The 15,760-nt window shown below is 47.7% G+C and overlaps 1 protein-coding gene across 3 annotated transcripts in view; it reads left to right on the top strand.

Moving 5' to 3' along the window:
- Nucleotides 1–561: 561 nt before the first annotated feature.
- RIMKLB (ribosomal modification protein rimK like family member B) overlaps nt 562–15,760 on the top strand; it is a 38,591-nt gene continuing 23,392 nt past the window's right edge. Inside the window, exons 1-2 of one of the 3 annotated variants that reach the window (XM_075842911.1) lie at nt 562–867; nt 5,948–6,016. Coding sequence is in view for 2 of the 3 variants with exons in the window: in XM_075842914.1 (XP_075699029.1) it covers nt 15,671–15,713 (43 nt within the window). In the remaining variant the exon portion in view is untranslated. Of the gene's footprint in view, nt 868–5,947; nt 6,017–15,576; nt 15,714–15,760 lie in introns of those variants that run through there. The other 2 variants (XM_075842914.1, XM_075842910.1) reach the window with 2 other exon arrangements.

Below are 15,760 nucleotides of genomic sequence, written 5' to 3'. Positions count from 1 at the left end.
ACTGACGTACAGATTTTATTTTACTTGAGAGAAAACGACAAGAGGGCGGACTATGAATTACTTTTCTTTAGTCTATTCGCTGTGAATGGCTGTAGGTTGGCACTGACTGAATGACTCACTGGCTGTTATGTACCAACGAGCTCATGCTACCATTACTACACAGAGCAGACTGTGTTGAAGCTCTCCCTGTATTACTAGTATATTTTCATTTATATTTTCCAGTCAGAATCCATCACTCTAGCTTCGTTTTCCCGCCCGCCCCGCTGCTTTATGCTTTTATATACGGGGAGGCCCCTGCTGACGTCGTCAGAAACCCCTAGAGGCGTACTTAGAAGATGCAGGACGTAGAACAGCACGGTGTCGTCTCGACTCCGCCTTCCTTTAATGCCTGGTCCAATCAGCGCTCGCTATACTGCCGCACCCTCCGTCACTCTTGAACGCCCCCCCCTCCCCTGTGTCCCAGCCCCGTCTTCTTTTCTCCTCCTTTCCCGCCACTAGCTTCCAGCCAATGGGCGGTGTCCAGAGTACCCCTCGACCAATAGAGCGTCGGCGGTTGATGTGGGTGGGTGTGGCCGAGGGTTGCAGCGTGTGCTTACTGTCTTCTAGTCGGTGTGAGTGTGGTGTGGAGTGCGGACGTGTCTCTGAGGAGCTGCGTGTGTTCGGGGGGAAGTCAGTCATCTCGTCCTAGCTGCTCCGGCGGCGGGGGTGTCCGCCCGTATCCCAGCCCGCCAAGGCGGAGGCACGTCCGGATCTCATCTGCAGACACTATCGCGTGCTGTACGTGGCTGAGCCGCTCCTTTGTGTTGCCGCATTGTCCTCATCCCCCCTCAGACATAACAAAGACGACGTCGTTTGGAAGGCGGCTGTGTAAGTAATGGACGGAGCGGGATGATGAGACGTGTGTGAGGATGGGGCCCCAATATGGGGGAGGGGGTCTGCTCTTGCAGCGGGTCCGGCGGCCGCGATGATGCTGATGTGTGAGGAGATGATTAATGATGGGAGTCGGGTGGACGCGAGGTCGTGTTGCTCATATCGGCCGATGTGGGGATGATTCGATTGGGTCTTTGGTGCTGGGTGCGGGGATGTCATTAGGGGCATTTTACACTGACAGATAATGATGGGGGGGGGGGTGGTCTGTCGAATTGTCGTCCATGCATTCGAGCAGATGGCAGTCACAGGGCATCAGGAGGCTGGCATTGGTGGGGTACAAGAGACTGGCCGATGATATTGGATGCCGTGGTTAAGGAGAGCCATAATCTACTGAAGCAGCTGGTACATGAATGATGGGGCGGTTGGCATGGTGGGTATGACATCTTGGGCATTACACAGCATTTCGTGGTCTGCTGAGGGTTGGCATGGCTGCATTTGGTGGGCAGCGATAGAACGTATTGAGGTGAAGAAGGTAAAGTAATGGTGATGCTGAGGAGACGCTGGTTGGCATTTTGTGGAGCGGAGGGGCACAGACTGGCATAACATGAGGGGCACTGGATGTTGGGGAGATTGACCCAAGGGGGTTTGGTTGAGTTTATGGGTGAGGGCACTGACTGGCATGATGGCAGCAAGTGAACAGGTCTACTAATAAAGCATCAGCTGGATGGCATCAGGGGGGAGTTCAATGGTGCGGAGTTGGTGGGTTGCATGTTTCTGGGGGGGGGGGCTGGTGCGGTGGGGATGAGAAATAATGAGCTTGGGGGTATTTGTTGGCGGCATGGACATGGCACAGCCTGGTGCTGGGTATAAACCTCCTGGATGTAACGATGATTTTTGTTTTTATACAGAGGTGCAGTAAGGCCCCACACTCTTCTATAGGTGCCATATTACGACTGTATGGAACCGTAATACATTCATGTGCGTCAGCCCTTACGTAGGCCATAGACGGTGCCGTCCTTCCAGGGTAGACCGACAATTACCAGGTTTTGGGATTTACTTCAATTTGGAAATGGATTCTTAGGACACGATGTGTGCCCGTTCCTGGTGGCAGAGGATGGGCTGTCTGAGGCTGGACAGATGTCACTAATACCCAGGGATGCCCACCTGGGCCAGAGTCTCTTTCCAGGAGAGAATGGATGTTACAATTGATTGACTGGTGTGTTAGAGGAATAATGAGCCAAGAGGAGATGGGTAGGCATGTTGGTGCAAGGGCATCCTATGCCTGCTGCAATATATGAATCGCCACATTGATATGTGGCACACTGTGTTGAGGATGGCACGTGGGGGTATGATTGACCAAATGGCATGGCCTAATCAAGTAAAGAAGACAAATGCCATGACGGGTGTCATGGGAAGGAGTCCGTGGATGCTGGTGCTGATGGGAGATACCACTATAAGGCCTTGTTCACACTGCGTGTATTTGACTAGTTTTTCATGCTTTTAAGCTTCCTATTGACATCAATGGGATAGCGCGTTGTAGCGCATGCGCCATTTTTTATTTTACGTGCGCGTGTTTGGAAAAAAAAACTAGGCATGTAAAAAGTGACCGGTTATTTCTGTGCGCGTAAATTCCTAATTAAGTGCCTAATTCCTGCAGTCAATGGGAGTCCTAATTATGTGCCAAAAGACCACGCATAAACAAATGTGACAAACTCCTATTTTAAGAAGCGCTTTACAAAAACGCTAGCATTTTTGACACGTTTAAGATTTTTTTTTTTGCGATGTGTGAACAAGGCCTTAATGTGTTTATAAACCCACATGGTCCTTGTCTCATCACTAGGGGGCGACTGAGTCTGTGTACAGTATACGGTGCCAGCTTATGCCGTGTGTCGGGGATCATGGATGTAGTGGACTTGTAGTCATGTGGCGGCTATGAGGGGCCATTCACATGTGGCTGTTTTTTAAGGTTCATACCTGCGGATTGCATGACCTCCCGCTGCCCGCGGCCCCTCCTACACCTGGCACATTTGCATTTTTGTGGTTTCGCTCTGTTGCCTCTAATGGGGGGGGGGGGGTGGTAGATTCTATAAGGTCCACAATCATCACAGCAGGCGGTTTTTGCATTTGCATCTATAAGGGCATATTCTTGTATATAATTATTGCCCCCCCCCCCCCCTACATATGATGGGGTTTCCGGCCCCACACACACACACACACACACACACACACACACACACACACACACACACACACACACACACACACACACACACACACACACGACCGTAGTGGTTTTCCGGTCCGCAGATTCCTGGACCGCGGTCAGTATTGTGCGGATGAAATGTCCTCTGGTGCGTCCGCAAAATACAGAGCATATAACAAAGTGCACTGAAAACTTCCTCTCGTCGCTTGGCAACACTTCTGCAAATTACGGATGTTACTTACGGAGGAGTATCTGCGGTTGCCACGGTCCCATTGCCTTCTGTGGACAAGTCTGTAGCGAATTTGCGGGCTGTAATAAGATGTCCTGAGTTTCTGTGGCTCATATTTGTGGTCTTGGAAGGAACCGTGGTCGTGTTCATGGAGCCAGAGCAATGAATGGGTCCGCAATTCACCTGCAGGTTTGCGTGTGAATTGCGGATGCAAAACCCCGTTCGTGTGCGTGAGGCCTTCGATATTGTATAAAATATTACGAACACTAAGGCCTCGTTCACACGAATGTGTTTTTGCGTCCAAATTTGCTACGCCTCGTGTGACATACGTGATTTGCTGAAGTGTTGCTAAGCGACGACAGGAAGTTTTCCTTGCACTTTTTTATGATCCGCATTTTGCGGATGTCACCGTGCATGGCCCGCAGAAAGAACGGGCCCGGTCCAGGCTCATAGCAAATAATGGCTTGCTTTTTGCCGGTGACACTCCGCCCCCGGCCGACCCGACAATCAGTCGTGCACATGGCTACGGTCGTGTGCATGAGGCCTTAGGCTCTGTTCACACGGCGGATTTTGCTTGGCGGGTCCTGCCCCAGAATTATTCTGGTCAGCAGGAAGATTCCTACTCCCATTGACTTCAATGGGAGGTTTGAGCGGGATTCCCCCCCCCCCAAAAGATCGGGCAGGATGCTTCTCTTGTCCGCCAGCTAAAAAAAAAATCAGTGAGAAAAAGTAGCATCTGCTTCATAGCCGAAGTGGCGCTGATCATACAACAGTGTGTCCATGAAGCAATGGCTGGACGTTGTCCGGGCATCATTTACACCCTCTGTGCTGCTGTGAGGTGGTGATTCACTCTGTCAATTCTCCCTTCAGGTCTTTTTTCTTGGAGCTGAAGGGAATTTACAGACCTGCAAAAAAAAAATGTTTTACATGATAGAAGCGCGACACCGTTCGTTGACCAGCGCTGCCAGAGTCCTAAACCTGCAGTGAACGCGAGGCGCCAAGTCATGGAAAGTCAAGGGTTAAAGTGTTAATTGCCTGAGCAAAGCTGCGAGGCGGCCCGCTGCACCAGGGCACAAGTTGAGCAGTGTATTTTGTCGTGCCGGTTTATACCAGTGCCCCCTGCATGGTGTTTGTACAGCGTTCCCTTCCTAAAGCTGCCCATTCTGGGGTTATTTGGGCAGCAGCTGTCACTTTGGCTCCCTCCATTAACGTGCGCGGCTAAATGTCTGGTCAATGCACTGACTAATAAGCGGCACATCCGGCGCTGCTGATCTCTGGTGGGCAGAGTATCTGATACGTCGAAATTCAAAGTAGTCAGCACACCCATAGCCCCCTTATTCGCTTTTTTAGTTTCTGCTTAAAGACCGGTCACCCCTCCTGACATGTCTGTTTTATTTGTATTCCCCATAAAATAACAATTCTGGAGCAACTTTTCTTTGACATCTACGTTGTGCCGTTCCTCTTATTCCTCTGAGAAATGAATGAATTGACAGCTGGGTGTTACCGTTCCCCTTGTCAAATGGGCGTGTCCCTGCAGTCATGCTGTCAGCACTGATTGGACGATGATAAACTGTGCAGGGACGCCCCCCCCCCCCCCCAACTGGTTGTGAATTTATTTATTCATTCATTTCTAGGAGGACTAACAGAGGAATGGTACAACACAGAGTTTTAAGAAAAGATGCTGCGGAATTATTTCGTGGGGAATAAAATTATTTGCTAAAATAGACACGTCAGGAGAAAGGACAGCTCCTCTAAGTGACGCGTGGTAGTGGTTTGCTATATAATGCTGTTCAGCCTGATCCCCCTGATTCATGTATATAATACAAGAACAGGCAGAGCCGTAAGAGAGATGATGTGTCTGTGAAGGGTTGGATGGCGCACAGTAATGATGCCAAGCAATCTGTTGCCCCTTTAGGAGTCTAACAAACAGCTGAATGGAATAATAATGAAGAGTTCATGTAAGGGAAGAAGGATCGAGGGAGCCCTGCAGCTTGTGTTAAACCAGACTCGTCTGACAGATGGGCCATCCCTAATAATTCATTATGCCGTCTGGAGGTCTCCCTAATAAGTAGTAGCAATGTGAAGTTCTAGTTGGAGTTCTACTTTAAAGGGCTGATTACCAGGGAAAATGTCTAATGTATACACATTTCCCTTGCAGCGCCTGTGTATTGCACACTAATGGGATTACGCCTCCCTCCAGCTGCTGCATGACTACACCTTCCTGGGCATGCTGAGCGTTGTAGTCTTGGAACAGCTGGAGACCCCCTGGTTGAAGCCCTATATGGAGCATTCAGTTTATTGATGGTTGTGTGGAAGGTCAATGGTGTAAATGTGGACATAATCTGGGTGTTGTCTGATGTCCATGAGTATAATCGTGACATTTTAAGGAGACAAAATATTGTCTGGAGATAAGCGGCGGCAGATAAGAGTTGGCAGCGGCAGCTCTGTGGTGGTTCACGGCTGGGATGTAATTATCTTGCAATATATTTGTTTTCATTGTTATACGTCACATTGTTATTGGACGACTTTATGCAATGTATCCACACGGCAAACAATTATCCAGCGCCCCAATTATTGGTCAGTGTGGAGTATGTACGTAGTAGGAGCGCGGCTGTGTTTGTAATGTATTTCTCTCTCTTCTATAGGTGTTGTCACCTCCCTGGAAAATCTGCATTGAGATTCTGCAAACAACCCACCTACTGCCGCAGCTCACAGTAAGTGTCTGATACTAAATCAAATTGCAATTCATTGAAAGGCGACTCGTCATATCTGCCTTTGCCTAATCTGCTTGGTATAAGCCCTGTATGAAGCAAATATGGGTGAGAAGGCTATATATCCTGAGCTTATCGCTCTCTCCCAGGCAGGTGAGCCGTCCAGGATAGAGCGTTACTAATGGGCTCTTGACCGACGTCCTCTTTGGTTGAGATAGACTTCTACTTATATCAGTTGGCAGGTTCATTTCACTGCTTCATTTCTCCTGCTGCATCGCTAAAGGATCACTGAACACTCATCAGTGCCAACTGATTGCAAGGCCCAGTAGAGTATCACCCCACCCCTGGGCCAATCATGTTACTGCCATCCATCGCCGCATGCAATACTAAATTTCCCCTCTAGTGGCTGCTGCAGGGGAAATGAGCAGCTGAGGGCAACTTTTCCCAGCAAAATTAGCTGCTTGTCAGTGTCTCATTAAAGGGCTGGTCTGCAATGAGAACCCCCTTTAAAGCCCTGTTTATGAATCAAAAGAACTGGGTAAGGGATCTTCAGACAGATCTCCTTTTAATCTCCCTATCTCGGGTGAGGAAGAGGCGATGATGAGGGGTCACTTTGACCTACAAGGAGTCATAGATGTTCGTCTGTCCCAAAAAATGGCACGGTATCTGATGTGTAACGGTATGTTCACACGGCTTATTTTCAGGCTGACTTTGGAGCAGAAAAGCCTCGTTTTACGCTCCAATACAGTTGAAATAAGCCTGCAAACAGCTTCCGGTTCGTCTCGATGAGAAATACACTGCCCTGTTCACATGAGGTGTTTTTTTTTTATGTTGCTCAATTCAAAAAACGCCTCGTAAAAAGGAGCATGTTAATTTTTTAGGTGTTTTTGGAGCTGAATTTCCATTGACACTGAAACACCTCGAAATAAGCTTTTAATTAAAGAGACTGTCACCGCATTATAAGTTCCTTATCTCCTGTATAATGTGATCGGCGCTTTAATATAGATAACTGGTTTTTATTTTGAAAAACGATCATTTTTGAGGAAGATATGAGCAATTTTATATTTATGCTAATTAGTTTCTTAATGCCCAACTGGGCATTGTAAAGAGAAGTGTATGACGCTGACCAATCGGTCACCAATCGGTGTCATACACTTCTCTCCATTCATGTTCATTTGTACTCAGCACAGCTTGATCTCATGAGATCACGCTACGAATGACCGCAGTAGCGTGATCTTGTGAGAGGACGCTGTGCAGCGATTAAGTCCAACTTGAACTTTACAGAATTGATGGGATTGGGAATTAGCATCGCATCCTGGCTGGAGGTGATGTCTATTCACTGTCAAGACACTTCAGGAAAGTTAATGTGGGAGTAAGTGACAGCACAGCGTGTTCTCGCAAGATCTCGCTGTGCTGAGTACAAATGGACATGAATGGAGAGAAGTGTATGGCGCTGATTGGTCACTGATTGGTCAGCGTCATACACTTCTCTCCACAACGCCCACTTGGTCAAAAGTTAAAAGCCCAGTTGGTCATTAAGAAACTAATTACCATAAATTTAAAATTGCTCATAATTTCCTCAAAAATGATCGTTTTTCAAAATAAAACCACTCCTACATTCCAGCGCCGATCAGATTATGTAGGAGACGGGACACTTATAATCTGGTGACAGAGAATCTTAGTCCGCTTCATTTTCAGCTTCAAAAAACGCCTTGAAATCGGGTCTGTTTTCCCTCGAAAACCGCTCCGTAATCTTCAGAAACTTCTTTTATATACGTGTGAACATACCCGTAGGCAGGATTTCTCTGCCGTGGATTTAGATGCAAAAACTGTGTGGACCTGCTGTGGAATTGACCCAATGCAAAGGGTGAAATCTGCAGAAAGCCAGCGGCAAATCTGCATATAATGCATGCAGATTTTGACGGATTTGCTGCAGTAAAATACGCCTTGTATGAATCCAGCCTAACTATTCGTGCTTCTAGTTCTGCATGTCCTGTACTCGTGCTCTCGCACTGACTAGTATTTATGGTATAACTAGGAGCAATGTCCTAAAGCTTTGATGTTACGCTGCAATGAGTGTTCTTAGCACCAGCTTTACTGCATGTTGACCAGAATTGCTGCATATTCTCTAGTTGCCAATATATGCCTGACGAAGACCTCTGTGCGAGGTTGAAACGCGTTGCAGCAGCAATTTTTATTGTTTTTTTAACATGTTCTCCGATAAATCCTTTTAATTCCTATCCTTGACTGTGGAATCAGTGAACCATTCACACCAGAGCGCCCGATGCGGCGGGCGTAATTTACGGCCGTTTTTGAGGCTGTTTTTCTATGGAGTCAATGAAAAACTGCTCTAAAAAGTGCCAAGAAGTGACATGCACTTTGACGCGGGCGTATTTTTATGCGCCGTCTTTTGACAGCGACGCGTAAAATTACACCGCGTCTGAACAGAACATCGTAAAACCCATTGCAGGCGATGGGCAGATGTTTGCAGGCGTAATGGAGCCGTCTTTTTAGGCGTAATTCGAGGCGTAAAATGACCAAATTACACCTGAAAACAGTGCGTGTGAACATACCCTAATGGATGGTCTGTGTGACCTTGAGCCTCTGACAGCTGCTCTAGATAAGGGGTGGCCTGAGGTTTGGGAAGTGAAGCAGTTGTTACTGTTCTTTCATGGGCCATATCTGGAAATATTTGACTTATGAATTTTGGGGATCATTGATCATTTTGCCTGCAAACCTTTTGCAGTGCAAGAAATACCTGCAAGCTACATAAGAGTCCTAGTTCCATCCTTCATGTTGGAGAAGCCGGTGTGTATTCTGCTTCAGGGAGGCCAGAAATCGCCAATGGTTTCCTTTCTGCATTCATTTATCCAACCTTACCTGCACGTAGCCCAGGGATCATGTAGATTATGACCATTGGCTCTGCTAATCATTACTCTTCAGGATTTCATCATCTATGCGGTGTAATAATTGGAGTCAGTGTGGATAATCCACATGTATACAGACCACTTTTTTACCTGCTGTTTTCGTTTGGGTGCTGAATTTTGCAGTGTATATTCAACAGGCCTCTGAGCTGAAGTCTCCCTGTATTTCCTGCTTATTCAGTGTCTGCACAGAGTTTACTCCGGTGACTTGTATTCCTGGATGGGCCCTCTTCACACCAGGCACTCTACATAACCTCTCCCCTGCATTATGGAAGCTGAGCAAATTTGTAAGGCGATTGCCCGTCAACAAGCTTGCTGACTGTTTCCAATAGCCATTACCAGATTTGTGAATGCATCTCCTAGAGTGCAATACAGACAAACTTAGAAAAAAGTAGGATAAAATATACATAACTTTTGAACTGATCCTATCGAACATACCTATACATATGCTATGAGAGTTTTCAAAGATAAACAAGCCCTTTAAAGGGAACCTGTCAGTCACATTTTGCCATCCTCACTGAGGGCCGCATAATGTACTGACTTCAGCGGAATCTTAAGTGAAGCTGTTTCTGAGACCTCACATGCGGAGCCCGGGTGTTGCTGCCAGGGATGAGTACGGCGTATTCATGAGCTCCCGCCAGCTCCGTCCGCTCCGCTAATTGACAGATGTCTTACTGTGCATAGCGAGACGTGAGCGAAGCGGCAGCTCATGAATACGCCGTGCTCTGTCTGTCACTACCCTATGCTGCACTCAGTGATAATGTGAATGACCCGTTCCCTTTAAAAGGAACCTGTCAGCGGTTTGGATGCTTCAGAAGTGCTGACTGGGTGATGTATGGGATGGACTTTTTAAATGTACTTTTTCTCAGTTCTGCAATATGCATGACCAAGAAACTGACGTCTGAGTACCCGGCGCAGCAGTCGCAAGTGCCACTCTCTGCTATGAGTGATGGCTCTAGCGGCCAATTGGCAGGCAGCGAAATGCGTCACTCAGAGCAGAGGGCATGCAGAAGCACTGGCACATCGAGCCCCGTCCCCTTCCCTATACTGCCCTGTCAGCATTTTTGAGGCATCAAAACTGCTGACTTGTTCCCTTTAAGACAACCCATGTTAGACCTTAGAGGATAAGATTTGCTTTGTTCCGTATCCCTTTATTAAATCCCATAGATCTCAGAATATAATTCGCTCTGCGAAGGGCCATTAGGCAGGTCATTGACCCGAGCGGGGGGTGTATTTGTCTGGGTGGGGGTCTCGTACTATAGACCGGGTCTGTAATATGAACGCCGTTTGTTCTGTTGTGCGGAGCTGCGTGAACAGGAAGTCATGTGACTGTAGATGTTGTAATGGTTCTGCATAGTAAACGCTGGGTGGAAACTTGTTGCCTTGTAATTCAGGTTCATTGATGTGGACGACGCTTTGTGTAGTTTTCCTGTAACGTTTGCCAGTCACCAGATTCCTATTTGCCTCGGGCTCAGAGGTGTGTCAGTAACGTGTATACAGCACTGACGCGTCGGAGGGTTTGGTGGTTTGGCTGATAGTAAATGTGACTTCCTGACCATCCGCACATGTTCTGTGAAGGCCTGAGACCAGCTCAAATAACCGCATGTAATGTCTTCCTGGTTCATAAATATTCACTATAACATTTCAATTGTTCTATCTGTTCCTGCACTGCAGCAAACAACCGTACCTATAGATCTGAGCTTCCTGAGAATAGAATCCAAGAAGATGCAGTAAGGACTGACACAGCAGTGGATGGATGTAGTTCTGCATAGTAATGAGGTGACATCTTACAGACAGACATTAGTAGAAAACCTACAATATGTTTAGACGCTGGCATCCAATTACTAGGCACACTGGCTGCCTGACTTCTGGGATTTGTCCTGTTAGATGCCATTCTGGGTTGGTGGAAAGTTTGGTGATTCTACCTATGGAACTGTAATGGCTGTGCTTTTATGAATGTATATGGTTATAGGTCCTGTACCCGCGTGTAGATGTTTCCTCCGTGTGGATCTTGGGTTTAATGACGTCACCTGCCTCCTAAGAAGCGGTTACATAAGCAGCCATGGTATAGCTTGTGGTGTGGACCTCGGGGTGGGGGGGGGGGTTATGTTCCGTCCCTGCAGAATCCTAGCCATGAGCGGAGGAGGGCGTCTTGCCGTACGTGGCTCCTATCCACACCGCGGTGTTGGCGGCTCTGCTGATTTGACTTATTTCCTGCTGACTTGCACATGTTTTTCAGATGTGATGCTGAACTCGGGCAGCTGGAGCCTTTCATATCCCATTAGCGAGCAGCGTCCTGTTCCTCTTATTGCTCTCGGTCTCTTGATTCTCCACTCAGACAAATGCAGATCAATGGAAGTGCCGTTCTGCCCGTCCTCTGGCCGTCGACTGTTTTATGGGAGGGCCGGAGATTTATACGCAGTGACGTCAAGCACCAGGGTGATAAAATGCCCAGATCCATCTAGTCGGGCTCTGGTTCTGAGCTGCAGCGGGAACCCCAGACTCTCGGCACTAGTGATATGTAGTGATCAGGGGGGCAGATATTTATCTGGACCTCATCCTGTTCATGAACACTATACAATTGGCCTCTCCTTTGCTTGGAATGGCTGATAACAGGTAGCAATAGCTTTAGATTAGAAACCTAAAACCAGTACAAACTAGAAATATGCCCTTACTATTATACTTACCGTCAGCATTTTCCTTCTGCTCCTCGCTGCTTGACTCCCTTTTGGTTCCTTGTGATTTCTTGGCTTTTAGTGAATGTCCTTAGTGGTGTAATATCATGTGACCACGTCGTCCAATTGCTTTAGGTATCGGCGATGCTTTGCCAATAGTGGAGCAGTATCCTTAGACATCCTATAAACCATATAAAGGACTGATGAAGAATTATTCAGACGGGTCCCCTCTACCTGCTCAGCAAATCTGGTGTATCCCCCCCCCCCCCCCCCTGTGTAGTTCTGCAGAAACACACTCCTTCAGCGCTGGTCCTGAGACCACGGAGCTGCTAGAAATGGCAAATGGTTGAGAATAAAATACGAAGGGCACACATTATACTCCGCACCTCACCCATATCTTTACTGAGAATACAATGGAGCTTACAATCTAGTGTGCCACCACATACATGGGGGTAATACCACAGTGCGGCAAGGTTTAGCCTTCAACGTATGAAAGGACCTGCTGGTTTTGTGAATTATTAGGGTATGTTCACACGGCCTATTTACGGACGTAAATCGGGCGTTTTTGCCCCGAATTACGCCCGAAAATAGCGCCTCAATAGCGCTGACAAACATCTGCCCATTGAAAGCAATGGGCAGACGTTTGTCTGTTCACACGAGGCGTATATTTACGCGCCGCTGTCAAAAGACGGCGCGTAAATAGACGCCCGCGTCAAAGAAGTGACCTGTCACTTCTTTGGCCGTAATTAGAGCCGTTATTCATTGACTCCAGTGAATAGCAGCGCTAATTACGCCCGTAATTGACGCGGCGTTCAAGCGCCTGCACATGCCGGTACGGCTGAAATTACGGGGATGTTTTCAGGCTGAAACATCCCCGTAATTTCAGCCGTTACGGACGCCCTCGTGTGAACATACCCTTAAACTGAGGCCTCGTTCACATCTGCATTGGAGGCTCCGTCGCCGATCCGAACGATAACCGCGCAGCATGCAAAACCCCGGACACATGAGCACCTTTAAGTCAAAGGATTCAGTCGGCTGCCGGTTGTCTGTCCGAAAACAGAACTGGTATTTTTGTTCGGCTTCTCTGACGAAGCAGAACAATGGAAATACCATCGCAGGTGTGAACGAGGCCTAACAATGGTTTATAATACTTATTAGGACACCTGGAGATAATGGAGAGATTCTACACGCAGGAACCCTCTTTTTTTTTTTTTTTTTTTTTTTTTTTTTTTAAAAAATTTTTTTTTTAGAAAAGCCTTACATTCGCTTCACGTTTACTGGCCTATGTTTAGCGTAATCGCCGGGATAAGCTTCACACGATACGTTACACATAAGCTATGATGGAAGCCTAACTGTGGCATCCGTCACCATAGACTAATATGGGATACATTAAACATATACGTCATGAACGCTCATGACCTTTTTATGACATCCATTAAAGGGTTTTTCCCATCTTGGACATTTATGGCATATCCGCAGGATATGTTGTGTGAGATAGATGTGGGTTCAATCTCGAGTGGGACTCCCTAAACCCCTTTCTACCGCTCTGTTCCCGCTGCATCCCGGACACTTCCAGGTTAGGTGGTTGGGAGTTACGGATATTGCTCTCCACTACTGTGGGAGTGAAGGAAACTGCGTAGCTCAGTGAGAACTCCCGACCACCTAACCAGGAAGTGGCCGGGAGGCAGCGGGAACTCAGCGGTAGTACTGGGTTCAGGGGCACCATTCTAGAAATGGGTGCGGGTCTCTGAGGTGGGCATTTATGGCATATCCTGTGGATATGCCATAAATGTCCAAGATGGGAAAAACCCTTTAATCAGATGCCATTATAGTCTGATGTCCGTGTCAGGCGTCCATCACAGGCAGCCGCAATACATAACCATTATGGTGTCCGTTTAACAGATATTGATCAGCCCATGACTTATCACTGTTTTTCAAGGTGCAAATATGGACCGTAAAATGACATGTCCTGAGCTTTTGCAGCCCCCACACAGATCTGAGAACATCGTGGGTCTGTGTGCTAGCTGCAAAATTGCAGACGGCATACGGATAAAAAAAAAAAAAAAAGCTACGGTCGTGCCTTAGGCAGGATTTAGACGAACGAGTGCAAACTCAGACGTGAAAAATGGCCAGTTTTTTACGTTCTCGTATTACCGGTGCGGGTCCCGTGCCACAGGATCAACATAGATTTGAGTATCGAGGGATCAGTGAAAGCAGAAGAAAATAGGACGTGTTCTATTTTTTTCAACGGCCGGGTGAACCGCTCCATTGAAGTACGAGAGTCCGTGCGACGAGCGTTGTTTTAAAGGCCACACAGACGTTTACTGGGGTCGTGCACGTTAGGCCTTTACTCTGTAGGTCCGCTCGCTGCTGTAACGTACACGGATGAGGAGTTGTGTGAGGCCTCCTGTGCTGCACTGCAGATCACTTCCCTGGCAGTAACCGATGATTGCAGGGGTCCCAGCAGATCTGGTGCCACGTTAAAGACATTTTCATACAATTTCAGGGGAGAAAATCTCACTTTCCTTAATCTTCACTGGACGTCTGGAAAATGTTTTAATTAGGATTGATCTGATTCTGGGAACCACCTAGTGTAGTGTACAGATGACATGGAGGATGCCCGAATGTAGAGCCAGGGAATGTGCCCCCCTCCCCCAGAACTTAAAGGGGGTTGTGGCATCTTGACATCCCCTTTCCAGATGCCCGATTACCCCCCCATGAGCCCGAGCAGAGAGCAGCTAACCAGCACTGAGGACCTGATCGTCCCATGTATTACACAAATGACCATTAATTTGACTGGCTGCATGCAATACTATACTTCTCCTGTAGAGGCCGCTGCATGGGAAATGTACAGGTGGGCATTTATTCCCCCGGCATAGTCAGCAGATTTCTGGGGGGTCCCTGGCATGGACTCACATTAAATGAGCTGTCTAAAGAGACCTTCTCACTTTAGATCGCTGTTCAGTATCCAGATGTGTGACCTTCCATGCTCTGCTGCGATGACTCCGATAAGAGAAATCCTTGAGCAGCACGGCCACAAAATATTTGCGCCGCTTCAAACATTTTCCATGTGGGACGACCTCCATATATTTGCACATTTCTTTCCATGTATGTCCCTTCCACATCCAGCGTCCTGAGAATGAAATATCGCAATGCCGGTTGGATCAGGGATAGATTATCCAGTCTACGGCAAAAAGACGAAACATTTAGTGTTACGTGGAGTTCTAAAATGGCTGATAACTGGGAGCAATAGTCTTCAAATGTATAGAAGATGGGTCCTACACATGAGATGAACATTTGAATCCCCTCCCCCATTAACATGTACAGTGTATTGGATCGGCAGTGACGGTCAGATAAAGCTGCCACAATTGACCCCTCTAACCCCCGAGGTGTGGACTTCAGCGGGTGCCGAGCTGCACCTTCATGCATTATCCACTGGTGGGAACCTAATCGCGTCGTGCAGGGATGACGTCTCCATTGTAGCTGTATGTGTCCTGTCATTCATACTCCTTGTCTGTGGGGGCCATCTGCCTGACGTTAGTAGCCGTCCATCTCTCGGTGGCACACCCTGTCTGCATAGCTCAGTGCAACCATGCAAAAAAACAAAAAACCCCTTTGGCCGGTTCTACAATGCAGCATCCACCCATATCTAGCAGAGCCGATGACGTCATTGTGCTCTAGGTATCCAGCATGTGACCCTTTAATTATTACCAAATCCTGCTGAATGTCATGTGCTTCCTTCGCATCGGGACGGCACACAGCTGACATATGGTGCTTGGTAGGGCAGGGGTTAAAGTGAAGTATCCGGTTGGTGAGACGCGCCAGTGCAGACAACATGGCTGATTGTTACAGGTTTTTTTGTATAAGTGGTGAACTGGAGAGTGAGTCATTAACCACTTCTGTGCCGCTATGGTTGGGGGGGGGGCCTGGGTTACGTTCAGCTTCCATGCCCTTGATGCGGTGTCGGCTGCGCCACGTCTCGGCTGTTGAGAGAAAGGAAGGGCTGTCTGTGCCATCTACCTCTTTGTGCAGGAGATGGAAGGGTTTCATGAGGGAATATGCCAGCGCTGTGCTACCGGATATCGATGCCTCTATGGATAGGTGGCTGGAGAGACTGTGCTCGATCCTTGTGCATGAAAAGGGGGGAA

This window comes from Rhinoderma darwinii, chromosome 11 (assembly GCF_050947455.1).
Source record: "Rhinoderma darwinii isolate aRhiDar2 chromosome 11, aRhiDar2.hap1, whole genome shotgun sequence".
NCBI lineage: Eukaryota > Metazoa > Chordata > Amphibia > Anura > Rhinodermatidae > Rhinoderma > Rhinoderma darwinii.
The sequence above is the reverse complement of the archived record's forward strand: the minus strand, read 5'-3'. Positions and strand labels throughout refer to the sequence as shown.